This window comes from Rhincodon typus, chromosome 14 (genome assembly GCF_021869965.1).
Source record: "Rhincodon typus isolate 14 chromosome 14, sRhiTyp1.1, whole genome shotgun sequence".
NCBI classification, from domain to species: Eukaryota; Metazoa; Chordata; class Chondrichthyes; order Orectolobiformes; family Rhincodontidae; genus Rhincodon; species Rhincodon typus.
Genome location: NC_063345.1, coordinates 44,805,899 through 44,825,394, shown reverse-complemented (window position 1 = coordinate 44,825,394; position 19,496 = coordinate 44,805,899). Strand labels below are relative to the sequence as shown.

Genomic DNA, 19,496 nt, shown 5'->3' with positions numbered 1-19,496 from the left:
CACCCCCATCTCCTACCTACTAACCTCATCCCGCCCCCTTGACCTGTCCGTCCTCCCTGGACTGACCTATCTCCTCCCTACCTACACTCACTTTTACTGGCTCCATCTCCGCCTCTTTGACCTGTCTGTCTCCTCTCCACCTATTTTCTCCTCTATCCATCTTCTATCCGCTTCCCCCTCTCTCCCTATCGATTTCAGAACCCCCTCCCCCTCCCCCATTTCTGAAGAAGGGTCTAGGCCCGAAACGTCAGCCTTCCTGCTCCTCTGATGCTGCTTGGCCTGCTGTGTTCATCCAGCTCTATACCTTGTTATCTCACATTCTCCAGCATCTCTCACAGACACATTCTATTTGAGCCACACACTTTGTGCAAAATGAAACATCTATTTAAAATAAGAATGGTGAAAACTGCGATGCAGGAAGTCAAGAGCTCAGTGCCATGTTCTGGCTGACAGTGAGTAAGTTTCAATAAAGGTGATCATTGGAGGTGTGGTAAACTATCAGGGTAAAGCTCATTCAATACAAAGTCATAGTAGGATGTATTCAATTTCCTTGCAATCGAGAAAGTGGTGGGTGAGGATTGTGGTGTGAGAAAGAGAGGCAGACAGCGCAGAGAGAGCAACTCACAGACAGACGATGGGAAGACAGAAAAGAAACATGCAAGACAGGTAACAAGACGAAGATGACAGATGTTAGGTTGATAATACCAGTGAGAACTGGGCTGAATGTAGAAGGTTTGGAGAGAAGGTGAAAGCTGGGAGAGGCAAAGAGAGAAGTTAAAGCAGGTAACATAACATGAAGTTCAAAAGTTTTCTACAGACATAAAAATCACTAAGCTCTAGTAAAGGCAGCGTTGGGTCAAACAGGGACCAAAGGAGGACCTTTGGCTGAGGTGCTAAACAAGTAGTTGAATGGGCCTTAATTGGGGAAGATGCTGCTGCTAGATTCAGTGAATGAGAACATAGTTCAGATGCTGAGTAAGCTAAAAAATGATAAAGATAACTTATTTGAAAGGCTAATATTACTTCACATTGATAAGTCACTGGGACCAAATGGTAATTCAGAGGATGCTAAGGATGCAAGGGTATGAGTGGCAGAGGCTCTGGCCATAATTCTCCAAAATCCCTTGGATACAAGGGTGGTGGCAGAAGACAGGAAAATTGCAAGTGTCAGGCTACTGTTCAAAGAATAGTGAAAGTGAAAGAAAAGTGAAAGAATAAATCCAGCAACAACAGGCCAGTCAGTTTAACCTCAGCAGTGTGTAAATTTTTCTCTTATGATAACCATGACACAATTAGTAGATATTTTGACAAATCTGGATGAATTAATGAAAGTTAGCATGGAAGAACATGTTGGATGTAACCCATGTTTAACTACCTGGATTGAGCTTTTTCAATGAGATAACCTTAGGAACTGATGAAGGTAATGAGATTTATTTGGTGCCCGTGGGCTTAAAAGGGCATTTGATAAAAGGGCATTTGATAAAAGTGCCACATAACATGTTTGCGAGCAAAGCAGAAAACCATAGAATAAAAGTAACAAGGTAGTGAATAACAGGAAACTGTCGTGGCAAATAGTTGTTTTTCAGATTGGAGAAAGGTATACACTGGGCTTCCTCAAACACTACCGCTTATATTGATCTATATTATTGACTTATACTTGGTTGTACATAGTACATTTTCAAATTTTGCAGATGAGACAAAACTTGGAAGTATTGCAAATTGAGCAGGAGATAGTGATAGACTTCTATGACTCATCAACACTGGCTATAGTCTATGCTTTCGTCACTACCCAGCATAATGGTCTATGGAAGGCACTTTTTTGTCAACAATTGCTGATGGTTACAGAAAGCAATTTCACTTTGTGAAGAACATAAAGGGTGTATTCTGTTCCCTATGCTACTTAATATTGCGGGAGAGAAGATAACGAGGGTGGTGCAGGAAGAGCTACCGGAGAGATATGGCTGCACCAGTAAAGATTGCAACGTGAAGACAACGACACTCAAAACCGGAATAAAAAAGAAGGATTAAAGAACATGGCAGGACTGATCTAAAGGCGCAATGAGTCTTTTACACTGAATGTAAATGAGGAAGAGAATAACATTTTGGTTTTAAATGATCATGGAAAAGTCATAGTTGCATGCACCAGGATAGAGGAGTGGACAAATTCAAGAACCTTGGCTCAATGATAAACACCAAAGTTACATCTAAGAATGAAATCCAAATTAGATTAGTTGTGCCTCTTGCCACAGCTGTGATTTGAGCAACTTTTGGACGTTGAAAAGCATCAGTATGAAGCTAACAAAAATTTGTACAGTTACCAAAGTGGAGTGTTGCACTCTATGAATATGAGAGTTGTACTCTGAAGAGAGGGGATGAAAAAAATAATAACAGCTTTTGAAACATGGGTATGGGAGAGGGTGTTCAGAATTAGCTGGATGGACGGAAATGTGTGGCTTAGAACAAACATCGACATTCAGGAACCAAAGGGCTGCTAAGTACAAATAAAGAAAAAAGATGGCCAAGTAGGTGTCCTGGAAACAATGATCTGATAGCCTTGTCCTAGCAAGAATTGGAGGAGAAATTCAGGGCAAAAACATTTAGGAAAGAAAAATTGGATGAATGGAGAATATCAAGAGATGGACTGAGGGGAGATTTGAAAAAAAGCCAGAGAAAAGGCAACAATGTTGCCAACAACTCCACTAATCCCATGATGACAATTATTAAATAAACAAAATGACAGGGACAGGGTAGTGATAGATGTAATTTAGTGCAGAGAAGTAGGAAGAATGAGGAGAGACTATTTGTACTGAAGGGCACAATTCCAAAGTGCGTGTTGGAACAGAAAGCTTTTGGCTACAGTGTAATTCAGAGTCAGTGTAATTCAGGGCAAAAACTCCCTATGGTTGGAGTCATACCCTGCGTAAGTATGATGGTTATGGCTGTTGGATATCATTCACCTCTGTCCTGGGAAATCATTGCAGGAGCTCTTCAAGGTGGCGTCCCAGGCCCAACCATCTTGAGCTGCTTCGTGACCTTCCCTCTATCATAAGGTCAGAAGTGGAAACGTTCCCTGATGATTGCATAATGTTCAGTACTTTTGCAACACAACAGATACTGAAGCAGAGATAACAAGGTATAGAGCTGGATGAACACAGCAGGCCAAGCAGTATCAGAGGAGCAGGAAAGCTGATGTTTCGGGTCTGGACCCAGATACTGAAGCAGGCAGTGTTCATATGCAGCAAGACCTAGACAAACTTGGGCTGATGAATAGCAAGTAATATTCACACCACACAAGTACCAGGCAATGACATTTCCAACAATAAAGAATCCAACCCTTGATATTCTTTGGCATTACAATCACCGAACACTCCAATAACAGCCTCCTGTGAGTTAGCACAGTTACGTGGTTATAACAGTAGGTCAGAGGCTAGAAATTTTATGGCAAGTAACTTATCTACTGAATCGCCAAAACCTGTCCACCATCTGTAAGGCACAAAAAAGGAGTACGATGGAATATATTCCACTTGCCTTGATGAGTGCAGCTCCAACAACTCAAGAAGCTTCACACCATCCAGGATAAAGCTGTCTGCTTGATTACACCAACCCTCCACCTTCAACATTCACTTGATTCGCCACTGAATAAATGTGCACTATGAGATGCACAGCAGAAACTGACCAAGGCTCCTCTGACATTAGATTATTTAAAAAAAAAGACACCTTCCAAATCTGCAATTTCCACCACCCAGAATGACAAGTTGCAGGGGATACCATCTCTCTTCAAATTCTCTTCAAACCACACAGAATCCTGAATTTAAACTGTATCGCCATTCCTTCACTGTTGCTGTTTCAATATACTGGAAATTCCTTCCAAACAGCACTGTGGGTGTCCTTACACCCCAGGATCTGCAGTAGTCCATAAAGGCAGCTCACTATTATTTTCTCTAAGTAAATAAATGTTAGCCTACGCAACAGGTCAATATCTCATTATGAATGAAAAAGAAAATCAGACAGGCTAGCATAAAGATGAAGTCCAAAGGACAAGTTGTAGATACAGAAGTCATCTCATGAAACAAAAGAAAATAAGTCCAGGATGAGGAAAACAGAGTTTTAATTGCCAGAAGTTAAAGCACTTTGCATGCAGGATTTTATCTAAGAAGTTAACAAAAAACACCTATAAAGACTATAGAAATGCATGCAGAGATGTCAAACAATAATTTAGACAAATAAAGTGTGGGTACAACAGAGATGTCGGATGACTTATAAAATGAAAAATGTTTTCTTAATTTGTAATGAAGACAGAACAAGAGGATCAAATGAAAATGATACGTCGACAGTGCTTCTGAAACATTATGAGCTTCACAGGCCTGTGTAAAGTTACATTGGGTAGCAGTCCAAAAGTGAAACACTAGAAGGTAAAGTTGATGCTCTGTTACAAAACAATGTTTATTCGAAGAGGACAAAATAGTCCGAGTGTCCAAATGTTATTGCATGATTAAAGATCTGGAAAATCAGATATTAGACACTGTGTGAAGGACACTCATCTCAGCAGGAGCAAGTTGACAGCTCAGACTAATAACTCCCAAGTTTTTCGGAAGAGATTTAGTGTTTTGCAAGCCACAGTGACTGACAAACAGAACATGGCATACAGTCTCCAATCATGTAAGGTAATAAAAAAATAGGCTGTTTGGCCTCACAAGACTGCTCTGCTATTTGACAGGATTAGGATGATCTGAAATTCCTCACGTCCACTTTCCTGCTTTTTCCCCGTAATCTTGCATTCTCCTACGGATCAGGAATCAGCCTTAAAATATACATGAGAACTCTGCTCCCACAGTTCTCTGTGGCACTGAGTTCCACAAACACTCAACCCTCAGAAGAAATTCCTCCTTATCACAGTCTTAAATTGGCATCCCTTTATTCTGAGACTATGCTCTCTGGTCCTAGACTCTCCCATGAGGGGAAACGTCCTCAGCGTTTACTGTTTCAAGCCTCTTAAGAATCCTACATGTTTCAATAGGATCATCTTTCGTTGTTCTAAACTCCAATGCATGGAGTCCCAACCTGTCTAGCCTTTGCTCATAAGACAATCCCATCTTATCAGCAGTCATTCTAGTGAGCCTTCTCTGAACTGTCTCCAATGAAATCTTTCCTTAGATGAAGGAATCAAAACTGCTCACAGTTAAGGTCAAGTTGCCCTATTCCAGATATGGTCTCACTACCACCTTGTACAATTGCAGTCCCTACTCAAACTTCAGTCCCCTTTAAATAACAATTAAGTTATTAATCTAAACATTATTAGAAACCAATACCTAACTTTATTAAGAATGGGTCTCAGTAGTCTAATAGAGTTGAAACACTTAGAAATAGGACGCAGTACAGAAAATCTGCCAAGACAGTTGAACCACATATGAATGTCAATTTTAAAATACTTATTTACGAAAAAAGTCAAAGACCGTGAAACTGCCCGAGGACTTTGTCTAAGGATTACAGGAATATAATGTACATGTCTCTTTCTACAAAATGGGGAGGCAATGGCCTAGTGGTATTATCACTGGACTGTTAACCTAGAGACCCACGTAATGTTTTGGGGACCTGGGTTCGAATCCCACAATGGCAGATGGTGGAATTTGAATTCAATAAATATCTGGAATTAAGAGTCTAATGATGACCATGAATCCAGTGTTGACTGTCAGGAAAAACCCATCCTTTAGGGAAGGAAACTGCCACCCTTACCTGATCTGGCCTACATGTGACTCCAGATCCATAGCTTTGTGGTTGACTCTTAACCGCCCTCTGGGCAATAAATGCTGACTGGCCAGTGACGCCCTCATACCATTAATGAATAAAGAACAAGAGTCTCCAGTGACTACAATACTAACCAACTCATTCTCTCCTCATACGTCAGTCCTGCCAGCCTGGAATCAATCTGGTAAACCTTCACCACACGCCCTCTGTAGCAACAGCATCCTTCTTCAGATACAGACTAAAACTGGACACATTCCCAGTGTCACCTCGCCAATGCCGTGTATAACTACAGCAAGACATTTTGCTCCTGATACCATTTACAGACCTGCCACCTATCTCGTGTTGAAGTTTATACATTGGCAATGCTATTTCCTACATTCCTTTGAGGTATTTATCAGGCAGCAACGTTTCTATGACAATATTCATTTCTAATATCTGTGGCAAGGGTGTCAAGTCAACACTTCACCTAATCTATTTCTATTGTGGAGTCCTCTTGAGTTTCCAATTTTTATTACTGATATCATGTCTCAATGTGCAAAATCCACTGCAGGGCAATGGGACGATAAAGAACAGGCCACATAATTGCATTGACTATTTGATAGATTGGCGAAGGTTAAAGTAAATTGACCTCTCTCAATTGTCATTATTTTCCCAAGTGAAAAAGTGCGTTATAAAGATAAAAAAAATGTATGCTGTGAAGTCGTCCCAGAAATATGTCTTAAGCTGAGTGTGAAACCATTTTAATTTGTGCCAACAAATTCAACAACTTACAAAAGCAACTTAGATCCCTGCAGGTGAGCGTATGGATGAAGGAAGAAATCATCTGACTTTTATCTGTCTTATTTGCTATATTGTACATGCATTCTAGGATGCCCAGGGAAAGTAACAATGCAATGGATAAAGCCATGTATTGCTTTAAATTTGCCCTATTTACATTGCAAAATAGTCTTTACGGCATTAATGGCAACACTGAATCAATAGATGCTTCCAAATTATTTTTATAACTTAAACAACATGGTGCAGGGAAGCTCTGAATATACAAAATAAACAACAGCCCATCAGCGACTCAAATGGTGCTAATCCCACCACTTTTATGTTGACGCAGATTTTGCAGTAAGAATAATGCTGAAGCCAGTGCTCAGTGTTGTTAAGGAGTAAATCATACAGCAACCTCCAGTGCCTAGACAAGTTCAACTTCAAAGCTGAAAATCAGATGCTACCTGATTTGCCCAGTTCCTCCACAAGATTGGTTTTAAGACCAAGAACTGATCATTCGTCCCCTTGGGCTTACTCCACCGTTCAAGAGGATCCTGGCTGATCCAACATTCCTCAGATCCACTTTCCTGCCTTTTACCCATAATTCTTGATTCCTCCACTGATCAATAATCTATCTCAGCCTTAAGTGTACACAAGGATTCTGCCCCACAACTCTGTGACAAGGAGCTCCAAAGACTCTCAAACCTCAGAATAATTACACAGGTACATCAATGACGGACTAAACAGGAAGGTACATGAAGACTGAGGCAGTACTGTATTTATTGGAGAGAAACTCATAATTGCAGCTAAGAAAGTTGGAGCTTGCCCCTTTAAATGTAAACAAGTTTCTAACAGTATGGCAAGTCTCAATTTCCATCAATTAATCTAGCATTGAAAATTTAGTTTTAAATATACACAGTCTCTTTGTCCCTTATTTCTTTGAATCCCACTCTCCTTGCCCCCTTTACTTCAGTCTCTGGAAAGAATTTTACATTTAATTACCTATTCTAGCTTACATTTCCCATTTTGTGTGCCTCAGTTAGGGAATGGTGGTATTATGGTATGGTTCCGTTTTTATAAATAACTTTGATTTTGATGCATGTGGAGAAATATAGGAACAAGCACTCTTTCTGTCATCCTACTGACTGATCTGCATCTCAAATTTATTTACTTGCCTTCATTCCAGAACCTTTGATATATTTACCTAACCAAAGGATATATCAGTTTCTCTTCTAAAAATTTAAACTGATCCAGAATCCATAGATTTCTGGAAACAGCATTACTAATTTTCACAAAGGTAGTCTTCACCACCTCATTCTTCTGAACCTGTTTGCAGCCTTGGACACAGTGACCGCACCATCTAACACCTATCGATTTTCATCCAACTAAGTGGGATCGCTTTCTCCTGCACCCATATTTATTTTGTGAGCATTGGTTAGCCAGTTGGCCTGACAGCTGATTTGTGATGCAGTATGCTGCCAGAGTGGGTTCAATTCCCACATTGGCTAAGGTCACCGTGAAGGCTCTGCTTTCTCAAACTTGAGGCATGGTGACCCTCAGGTCAAATTCAACCCCAGCCACCTCCCTCTAAATGAGAGAACAGCCCTGTGGTCCTCGTGGATTATGGCAATTTTACTTATCTATTTAATCATTTTAAAATTTCTAATCGCTTCTCCCCTTTTGCCAGCACGGTTATCCTTGATGTCCCCCAAGTATCTATTCTTAAACACCTCCTACTAATCTAAAAATATTTATAAAAATTCTAACCCTAATATCCATTGGAAGATCTTTTTGTATTTCGTTTTCTTTGAACGCTTTTCATAGAAGCCAAGCAGAGTGGGTAACCTAAGTTACTACATTTGTGAATTTTAATTTGGAAGGATAGACCTCTGGGGAATCCAGATATACAAAAATATTGCAAACCATCATTTTTTTAAATCTTAAAAATACATATTGTAAGACTATTGGAGTAATAAAAAGCACAATTTTGCATACTTGTTTGATAATTTTCACATTGATCCTAATGCCCAAATACCAGTAATATATCAGTGTATTTTATTGGCCATTAAGTGGTAAAAATGCAAACTGACAAGAATATAGCTCAAAGCATCTTTGGAGCTGGAGGAACACAGCAAGCCAGGCAGTATCACAGGAGTAGGAAAGTTGATGTTTTGGGTGGAGACCCTTCTTCAAGAAAAAAAAAATCAACTTTCCACTCCTCTGATGTTGCCTGACATGCTGTGTTCCTCTAGTTCCACACCGTGTTATCTCTGACTCCAGCATCGGCAGTACTTACTAACTCTTTGAAACTCATGTTGTCATTTTTCACTTTATATCTTGACTGTTCTTAATCTCATGCAAAAATAAAAATGTTGACCTCAGGAAAATGTCAAAAAAATTAAAAGCAAAGCCTGTGCTTGCTTTTGCTAAAACTGTTCTAATATCAACAACCTGTAATAGTCTACTGGCATTGATTTTCTTAGCTGTTTGAACTATCCAGTTCATTAGAAACAGCAGTCAATTGCATATTCATAGAGATCAAGAAAGTGTCAGAGCTCAGCATTCACCAGATTGTTATTTCAACCACAAACAGCCCTGTAATAAATGCTATTCTATTCCTGCTGGCTTCAATGTTACCTAGAATGTTTGTACTTTCCAATGAGACAAATCAGCACTTCCATCCACAGAGATGATTAGTGAATCAGCTGAATTTTCAATAAAGGACAGAATAAATAACATTATACATCAACAATCTGGATGAGGAGCTGAGGGTGTTGTTGCTAAGTTTGGAGATGACACAAAGGGATAGGTAATATTGAGGAGGTGGGGAGGCTGCAGAAGGACTTGGACAGGCTAGCAGAGTGGGCCAACAACTTGCAGATGGAATACAATGTGGGAAAGTGTGAGGTTATGCACTTTGGAAAGAAGAATAGAAGTATAGGCTATCTTCTAAATGGGGAAAGGCTTCGGAAATCTGAAGCACAAAGGAATTTGGGAGTTTTATTCAGGATTTTCTTAAGGCTAACATGCAGGTTCAGTTGGCAATAAGGGGAGGCAAATGCAATTTCGAGAGAGTTAGGATACAAGAGCAGGGATGCACTGAGGCAGTATAACGTTCTGGTCAGACTGCATTCGGAATACTGAGAGCAGTTTTGGGCCCTGTAACAAAGGAAGGATGTGCTGACATTGGAGGGTCCCAAAGGAAGTCTACAAGATTTATCTTGGCAATGAAACGCATGTCTTCTGAGGAGCAGTTGAGGACTCTGGGTCTGTTTTCAATAGAGTTTTGGCAAGGTGGGGGTGGTCTCATCGAACCTTATAGAGTACTGAGAAGCCTGGATAGAATGGATGAGGAGAAGATGTTTCCACTAGTAGGAGAGATTAGAACCTGAGGGCACAGCCTTACAGTGACGGTATGACCATTGAGAACTGAGATGAGGAGGAATCTTTTCAGCCAGACAATAGTGAATCTGCAGAACTCATGGCCTCTGCAGCCTCCTCTGGCAATGTCACCGAGTGCAGTTAAGACAGAAATTAGTAAGGGGATCAAATGTTAAGGGGAGAAGGCAGGAAAATGGGGTTGAGAAACAGGTCAGCCATGATTGAGTGGTGAAGCAGACTCAAGGAACCAAATTGCCTATTTATCGAATCTAAAGCATTATCTAATGCTCCTTAACTTATGGCTTAAATGCTGAAGATGGTCAGGTACAAAATATAAAACTAAAAAAATTGACAACCTCCGTTGATAAAATTCCATTAAATGTAAAAACAAATTTTGTGTTCATATGAATTATCTTTGAACCACTAGAGGACCTCCTGTGGAGTTAGTCTGATCTGGAGGTGTATATAAAACAAAAGAGGTTTCGCATATTGATTTATCAGAAAGGTCTTGGGCTATCAGGGGAAGAATTGTTTAGGATCTGTAAACTCTGAGAAGGAGTCTGAAGGACTGTGATCAGCTTGGTTGTCAACAGCATTTTGAAGGGGCATCAGGATCTGGAGAGAAAATTCTGTGATAAATGGGGAAGATTCTGGGATCTAGGATCGATGGACAAAGGATTTTGGCATCTGACTGAGAGCATTGCAGAGTTGGTTTCAGGGTCTCCATGATTCCTTTAAATTGGAATTGGAGAGTCTGAGTGAGGAGTAACCTGGGATTATACTTGATGGCTGATGAAATAAAACCAATACCAAATTTTCAGATTTTGTGATGTATTATTAATTCTATCCACTGGAAATTAAATGAGTCAATGTCCTAAGACTGTGGGCCATCAGAAATAATGGGGTCAGCATGCAATCATGGTTTTAAATCTAGCAGGTAACCGACAGCCTTATTTAATAGGGCAAGAAAATTAGAAAGCAAATTGTCAGAGTTTCAACTGCAAATTAGCAGGAACCATCCATCCTGCAGCAGATCTGTTTCTTCCTGCTTTGGAGAAGTCTAAGTGAAAGTCAACAAGCAAAAAGTTTCAAAACATGTACCAACAGATTCTTCCCTGCTGCTTTCAGACTTTTGAACGGACCTCTCATATTAGAGTTGATCTTCTCTGCACCTTTTCTGTGGCTATAACACCATTTTCTACATTCTGATCTATTGCTGTGATGTACTTATGTAAGGTATGATTTTCCTGGATAGCACACAAAACAATACTTACTACTGTATCTCGGTACATGTGACAATAATAAACCAAATCAAAACAAAAACAGTGCATGTTTTATGGTACAGATACTGGTCAAGGTTCTGTGCCGTTGGTCTGGTAATGAAATGTTGCAATTTTTATTACTCGTGTTTTGCATTTGTTAATTAAATGGAATTTAACATTTGTACTGGCAATAATTTTATGTCTTGTGTTTAATTAATTAAATTTGTAGATTATACCAATGCTATATGGTTTCATAAGGCAAATCATTCTTTTGGTACCTGAATACTGAATGAACAAAAGACTCATATCATGTCCAATGTATATGTGACAGCTTCAAGAATGACCTTAAATAAAAGGTCACATCTGTCCACTGGATCGTTTACCTACCTTATGTGACGAGTATGAGAAGGCCCTAAAAGTTCATGATGAATGATGTCAGTGGTTCCCAATCTCAGCTAGGGCGGCAGTAAAGATAAAGATAAAGGGGTTGCAAATTTGATCTGCAGAAGACACATGGGAAATATTTTCTTACAGCCAATGTGAGAGAGTCACGTGGGTAGAGGCCTGGAAACATGTTAGTGGTCAAACTGTTGGTCAAAGAACATGCAAAGAGTGGAGATACAGAACTTAAAAAGGAAAACTAAAGAATGATGTACTTTTTTGTAACATTATCTATGATTGAAGAGGAACAGGGTGTCCAATTTACTGCACAAAACTAAAGAAAATCATCTTTGTTACAAAGCTCCTTGGTTATTTACTCTGTCTTTTGACAGCAAGAAAATGATTTACTGGTAGAAGAATGGTCATACTTTTTACAAAACGGCAGTGGTCCTAACTTTCACAACAGGAGTGACAAAGCTGACACTAGCCAAACCTTCCAGCAGCATTGTTCCATTTGTTCAATCTAGGCTTGAACAAATTGGTTGAATAAAAATAGTAACAATGAGGAGCAGATGGTGTATGTCAGCAAAACATAGTTCTGCTGCCAACAATACATTCTACCATGTATTGTTAATTTGCCAGCCAATTTTCAGAAGTGAAGACTTGCCATTAATAGCGCTCAATTTGTCTCACTTAACATGAGTGTTGATACTGATCAACAGGAAGGAGGATAGGCAATCATGCTTAGCCAGTCTCCCACAGGTTAAATAATTGCTACAAGCTCAAAGGTTCAGTTCCAAGATCCAGCAACACATGTCTCCCTAAATTATATCCACATGAAAAAGCTAATAAACACAAGATAGGCATAAAGCAGAAAATTCTCAAATGCTACTTTTAGCAGAAAAAGAGAGAAAAACAGGGTCTCTGCGAGAGAAAGGATGGGTGCAGGCCACATCTCTGAAGGAAGGACAGGCTTAGGGTTTCATCAGAAAAGGGCAGGGGTGTGGTTGAGTGGGGAAGTGAAAAACAGAGATAGTTTGCACAACATATGGAAACTGTTTTGCAGGTTTTCATATGACTTTCCCATTCCTGATGTAGTCTATGAAGTTAGAATACATAAAGACGTTTTTAGGTTTTCCTGTTTTATGAGCTAGCTACAGTGCGTGAATATGGAGTAAGAGAAAGCCCTTTTCTCTGCTCTAGATGTTGTCACCATTACGTACTTCACTATGTAAGGACAGTAACTTGGTGGGATCCATCCGTATTAAAATTGGAATTCCAAACATGATCTGAAGTCCCAGGCTGTTTATTCTTCCAATTCTGCTACTCTACGTATAACTGGAAGCTTTGTGCCAAGCCCATATTTCCCTTTGCTTGGACTGGCCTGGTCAAAGTAACTGAAGTGTAAGGATCATAAGAACATAAGAAATAGAAGGAGTAGGAGTAGGTCATTTGACCAGTCAAGACTGACCCACTGTTCAATAATACCATGGCTGACCTGTTCCAGGTCTCAACTCCCCTTTCATACCAGCTCCTCAAAGACCTCAAATTCCACAACATTCAATGATCTACCTCCTTCTCTAAATTATTTCAGTGATCCAACATCCGCAACTCTCTGGGGTAGAGAATTTTAAGCCTTGCTTCAATCTACCTTGTGAAGATCAAATTTTTTTCTGCATTTAGTTTTAATCAGTGGTCTCTTACACTGTAACTTTGACCCATATTTCGCGATTCCCCACTCATACAAATAGCTTCTCAACATCTACCCAATGTCCTGAGAATGGAGCCACTCCAAGGGTCCGGACACTGAAGTCACTGTCACAAGCAGACCTAAAAAATATTGATTGGAATGCTGGTCAAGTCCCCTCAGAATCTAGTAAGGCCACCTACCAATGAGACCCTTCTAATATTCTTCTAAATTACTTGGCCATTCTTGATAAAAATCGACCTCTTCATCCCAGCAATCAGTCGAATGAAGCTTTTTTGAACTGCCTCTATTGCCAGCATTTTCTTTCTTAAATACAGGGACCAAAACTGTACACAATACCTTGTACAGTTACAACAAAACTTCCTTATTTTTAAACTCCAACTGCCTAGCAATGAAGGCTAAAACTCCATTTGCCTTCTTAATTACTTGCTGTATCTGCACGCTAACTTTTCATGCTTAAATGCACAGAAGCACCCAGATCCATCTGTGCTGAACTTTTTTTTGGGAGTCTCTCTCTATTTAAGTAATTATCTGACGTATCATTCTTCTATCAAATTGCATGACCTTACACTTTCCTACATTGAACTCCTTTTGTCACATTTTTGCCCATTCACTCAACATATGTCCCGTTCTAGATTCCTTAGGCCTTCATCATAACATGCCTCCCACTTATGTTTGTATCATCTGCAAATGTGGATATGTTACACTCTGTGCTCTCCAAGTCATTAATACAGGTAGTAAATAATTAAGGCCTTTGGACTAATCATGGAGACATTTCACTAGTTACGTATTTCCAACATGGAAAAGACCCCGACTGCCTTTTGTATGTTAACAAAATCTAAGTCCATGCTAACATATAAGCTCCCAGTATCGTGGCTCCAATCTTGTGCAACAACCTTTCATATGGCACCTTATCAAATACCTTCTGGAAGTCAAAATACACTACATTTATCAGTTTCCCCTTATGAACTCTGCTGGTTATATCTTCAAAGAATTATAGCAAATTTGTCAAACATAATTTATCTTTCACAAAACAATTTGATACTGCTTGATTGTCTTAAGTTTTCCTTAATACTCTTTCTTTTCCCCTGAATAATGGCCTCTAGCATCTATGACACGTATTAGGTTAATTGCCTTGTTGTTTCCTGCTTTCTGTCTGTCAGTCTTGAACAGGAGCACTACATTGGCGTTTTCCAATCACTGGAACTCTCTCGGAATCCACTAAGTTCTGTAATATTATGAGCCACGCCTCTATCATCTCTACAGCCACTTCCTTTGAACCCCTTGGATGCAAGCCAATAGGACCTGGCTAATTGTCTGCCTTTAGTCAAATTAGTTCGTCAAATACTTTATCTGTCATGGCAGATACAGTTACAAGATCTTTCCTCCCATTAGCACCTTACGTATCTGTTATCTTTAAAATGTTTATAGCGCCCTTTACTCTGAAGACTAATGGAAAAACTGCTATAAAATTGTCTGCCATATCCCTTTTCCTAGGTATTAATTCCTCCGCTGCTTCCTCCAAAAGTACAACATTTACTTTAGCTACTCTTTCTTTTTTCATATAGAAGCACTTGTGATTTGTGTTATTACTATCATAATCAATTTTCTTTGTTTTTGCTTCCTAAAAAAAATTCCAATCTTCTGGCCAACCATCAGTGTTCACCATTTTGTATGCCTTGGTCATTGATTGAATTCTCTCCTTGAACTGCCTAGTTAACCACAGGTACTCATCCTTCTCAGTGGAGCCTCTTTTCTAACTTGAATAAATTTTTGCTGAGTGTTGTGAAATATTTGCTTAAATGCCTGCCACTGCGCTCACTGATTTTTTTCTTCCTTTGTCTATTTACCCCAACCTATTTTGAACAACTCTTCCTTCATACCAGAGTTTGTCCTTATTTTTAAGTTGAGGATACCAGTTTGAGACCCGAATTAGTTGCTTTCAAACTGAATTTGAAATTCTACTATTTTGTAATCACTAACCCCTACAGGTTTCTTAGCTATGAGATGTCTTATTACTCCTACCACATTACACATTTCCAGTTCTGAAATAGCCTGTTCCAGAGTATATTGTGCAATACATTGCTCTAAGAAATCATCCCTGATGCACTTTACGAATTTGTCTTCCTTATTACATTTGTCCATCTGGTTTGTTTAGTTAATATGCAGACTAAAGTCACCCATGACAGTTAAGTGCCTCCACTATTTCCCAATTCACACTTTGTCCTGCAGTGAGACAACTCTTTGGTGGCCTACAGATGACTCCCACCTCTGACTTCTTTCCTTTGCCATTCCTTATTTTCACCAAAACAGATTCCACATCATGATCTATTGTACCTATGTCACTACTCAGTGCAGCACAGATAACTTCGTTTATTAACAAAGCTGCTCCACCTTCTTTTCCTTTTAGCCTATTCTTCTGGAATGTTGAATCCTCTTGAATAATGAGTCCCGGTCTTGATTACTTTGTTTTTATTATACTTGTGGGACCTGGGCATTGCTGGCTGGCCAGCATATATTGTTTGTCCCTTGTTGTCATTAAGGTGGTGCTAAGCTGCCTCTCGAACTGCTGCAGTGCATCTGCTATAAATAGACTCACAATGTCCATAATTGCAACCACATCTCCATAATTGCTGTCAAGTTATGTTTATTGATTTCTATCTTGTTGAAACTGCTAAGTGTACTCAGATAAAAACAGTCTAACGTTTGACCATTTAACCATTATTAATTACTCTGGTTCTAATTTGTGTATATTTTCTCCCCTTCACTATTGCTCTTTGGTTTCTATATTTTTTAAGCTTCACTTTAAGTGAGCCACCCTCCTCTGCCCTTCTTCCTTCCCTATCCCCCAGCTTTCTTCTTTCCCAGTACTGGTGCCAGTACTCCATGAACTGAAAACCATTTCTCCCTTTAAGACACACATTTATCTCTTTAATCTTATTCACCCTATTCCAATTTGCACATGGCTTAGGTAGTAATCTGGACATTTGCGGTTCTGCTTTTTAAATTCAGCTGTAAGATGCCCATAACCTCTCAGCAGATTACCTTTTCTATTCCCACCTACATTGTTGATAACTACCTGGACAACAACAACTGGATCCTTCTTCTCTTACTCCAAGTTCCACTCCAACCCAGAAGAAATACTCTGTACCTTGGCACTAGGTAGGCAATACATCCTTCAGGACTCTGTCTTTCCTCCAGAGAACAGTATCTGTCCTAAGTACAGAGAAGTGCTGTATGGCTTTACTACTGAAATTTGTCCAGTACAACATTTCTCCCCATACCAATTAACACTGGATATAAATTTTTAGAAGTCCTTTTGATCTTTTGGCAGCTCATATTTTTGAAAATTTCTGGGTTTTTTTGATGTCAAATTTGGTGACTCAAAGCAAGGCCTTAAATACTAACCGTCTTGAACATTGTACTTGGGTCTTGCCTCACTTGAGTACAACACCACAAGTCATCAACTGGATATGTATATAATTTAACACCAATTATAATGCTTAGTTTTTCAGTATGAGTAAGGTATTTATATTCTTATGTGCGCACTTGTCATTCATTGTAATGCATAGTAGAAATGAACATACAGATGATTAATTATAGCTAAAATCAATTTCCAAACTCGTCCATTTTTAAAACCATATTAAAAAAGTACATACAGCCAGTTGCATGCTGTTTCTAATTATATTCCTATAAAAGGCTGCAATTGTTTAACTTAAAGAGAAGAGATTAAGGAAATGCTAAAACTGCATATTCTCTTATTACCTGCTTTTGAACAGCATGTTAAACCACAGCTGTGCCAGCCAATTCAGATACTATTCGAAGTACGGGAGATCTTTGAACGTCCTGGCCAGCATTACTATCTCAACCATTAGCATTTCAGGCATCTTGCTGTGCATGAATTATCTGCTGCACTTGGCTACTAAACAATGACTCAAGTTTGAAAATAATCCCTAGGTTGTGAAGTAAGTTTGCAAATTATGAGAATGTATTCAGGTATATAAGGGAAAGTTCTTTTCTTCCTGCATACATAATCTTTGCTATTGTTTTAAAGCAATAATAGTACATCAAGACAATTTGATGGTCTGTACACTTTCTATAGTACTTGAGATTAAGCTGGAACTGGGAGCATTTCTGCCTCTTACCTGCAGATATATTATTCCGTTTCCTTTTCTTGATTGGTTCATTAGAGAGGGCGATAGAACATTCTGTCACCAATGGGCCATTTGAATTATTAAACTGCAGTGGCTCATCATTGTTTGCAGGGTCGAAGGACTGCTGGTTAAGTCCTTTGAAAGCCAAAGAATAAAGACAGAACATTAGTCTCTGCAGACAAAGCGAGATCTGATTGACCAATGATAAAACAGGCACAACTGAGCTATAATGGAGTCATAAGGTAGTATACTTATAGAATTATTCAACTCAGGGGAAATAATTAAGTCTGCCAAGCTTGTGTCAGCCTGTTGAAACCTGTCATTAGTTTGACTGTTCACAAAAAGACTGGATAGATTCACCTAGTGTTCCTCCAGCTAAATTATTGAAAAGTTATTTATTTGTCACAACAAAGAAAACAGCATACATGAAATATTATAGCAAACCTTTATTTTCTCTAGATATTCTAAGATATATACAGTGCTTGAAATACTGGTATTTCACAAATACTTTTCAATGTTCTCAATTCATCACTACTCTTAAAATCCAAGAAAATGTTAGGAATTATAAGAACCATGTTTATGGACAACTTCTTCATTTGGCACTGCAAACTTGTTTCAACCAGAATACAAGCGAGCTTCTCCAATTTGTTACAGTTCGGATAGAAAACTGTTAAGGTCCTGAATGACGAGGGATAAACTGACTTCCCTTCATGATCCACACCTTTTCCTAGTTGCAAAAAGGTTACTTTAAAAGCTTTCCTTGTGGACACCCATCTCCCAGAACCTGTATTTTAAAATGAGCTAATTTAACCAGAAACAAACAGGAGAATGCTGGAGAAACTCAGTAGGTCTGGTAGCATCTATGGAGGGGAAAAGAGAGTTAACGTTTTGAGTCAGTAATGACTTCTTCAGAATTGAAAAGGTGCTGGACAATTTTAGACAGAGGTGGAGGAACAGCTAGGGAGCAGATAGTGGAGGGGGCCAGTGTAAAAGATAAAAGGATTGTTCGTGGTGGTGAAAGGAGAAAAGAGATGTGAAATGGGTGCGATTTATGGCACGTAAGTGATAAAATAGGTCCATTTTAACCAGGCTTTCTTGAATTAACAATGTGTGATTTATCAGATACTAAACACAAGAAAAATTCTAACACAACACTCAAACAAATTAGAAAAGTCAAATCCAAAAAGATAAAACATGGGCCATATATTTTGAGACTGATAGCAAAGGAAAGTGCCAAGGATCCAGGGAAGTTTGGCTAATTGGATCACAAATTGATTGAGTGGCACGAAGAGGAGAGTGATGATCGCAGGGCATTTTTTGTGACTGGAAACCTGTGTCCAATGGGGGTCTGTAGGGATCAGTATTGGGTTCTTTGCTACTTTAGGTAAAATAAATGACTTGGATTTAAATGTAGGAGGATTTAACAGTAAGTTTGAGGATGACATGGAAATTATTGAAGTTGTAAATAATGCGAAAGATAGCCTAAGGAGGATATAGATAGGCTGGTCAGATGGGCTAATCAGTAGCAAATGGAATTCAATCTGGCTAAGTGTGAGGTGATCCATTTGGACATGACAAACAAGGCAAGGGAGTACACGATGACTGTTAAGACCCTGGGAAACACAGAGGATCAGAAGGAGCTTTGTGTGCATGTCCACAGGTCCCTTAAGGGTGTGAAACAGAAAGTTGAAGTGATTAAGGCGGCATATGATATATGCATCTTTATTAGCCAAATCACAGGGTTTAAGAAAAGATGGAATTGTATAAAATGTCAGTTAAGTCACAACTAGAATATTGCTTGCAGTTCGGGAAAACCACATTATACAAGGAATGTGATTGCGAGACTATGCAGAGGGGATTTACCACTCCAATAGAAATTCTTCCATGACACTTCACAACCTTCGTAATCTCTGCAACCGCGGGGGCAAGGGCTATAGGCACATGGAACATCAGTTCCACCCAGCCCACTGGCAGCAGCAGTTTCAGATGGCTCACCACTACCTTACAGGAGCAATTATGCATAGGAATAAATGGGCCTTCACCAGCAAACCTATGAATGCATTTAAAAAAATCCTTAAAGTGCAAATTTAACAAAATTAGTATTAGCAC

General features: G+C 39.2%; 1 protein-coding gene across 4 annotated transcripts in view; it reads right to left on the bottom strand.

Annotated features, from left to right (window-relative positions):
* Positions 1-19,496, bottom strand: part of enox2 (ecto-NOX disulfide-thiol exchanger 2) — a 200,381-nt gene that overhangs the window by 87,933 nt on the left and 92,952 nt on the right. For all 4 annotated transcript variants that reach the window (XM_048604978.1, XM_048604979.1, XM_048604980.1 and 1 more), the window contains one exon: positions 17,379-17,522. In XM_048604978.1, the coding sequence (XP_048460935.1) occupies positions 17,379-17,522 (144 nt within the window). The remainder of the gene's footprint in view (positions 1-17,378; positions 17,523-19,496) is intronic.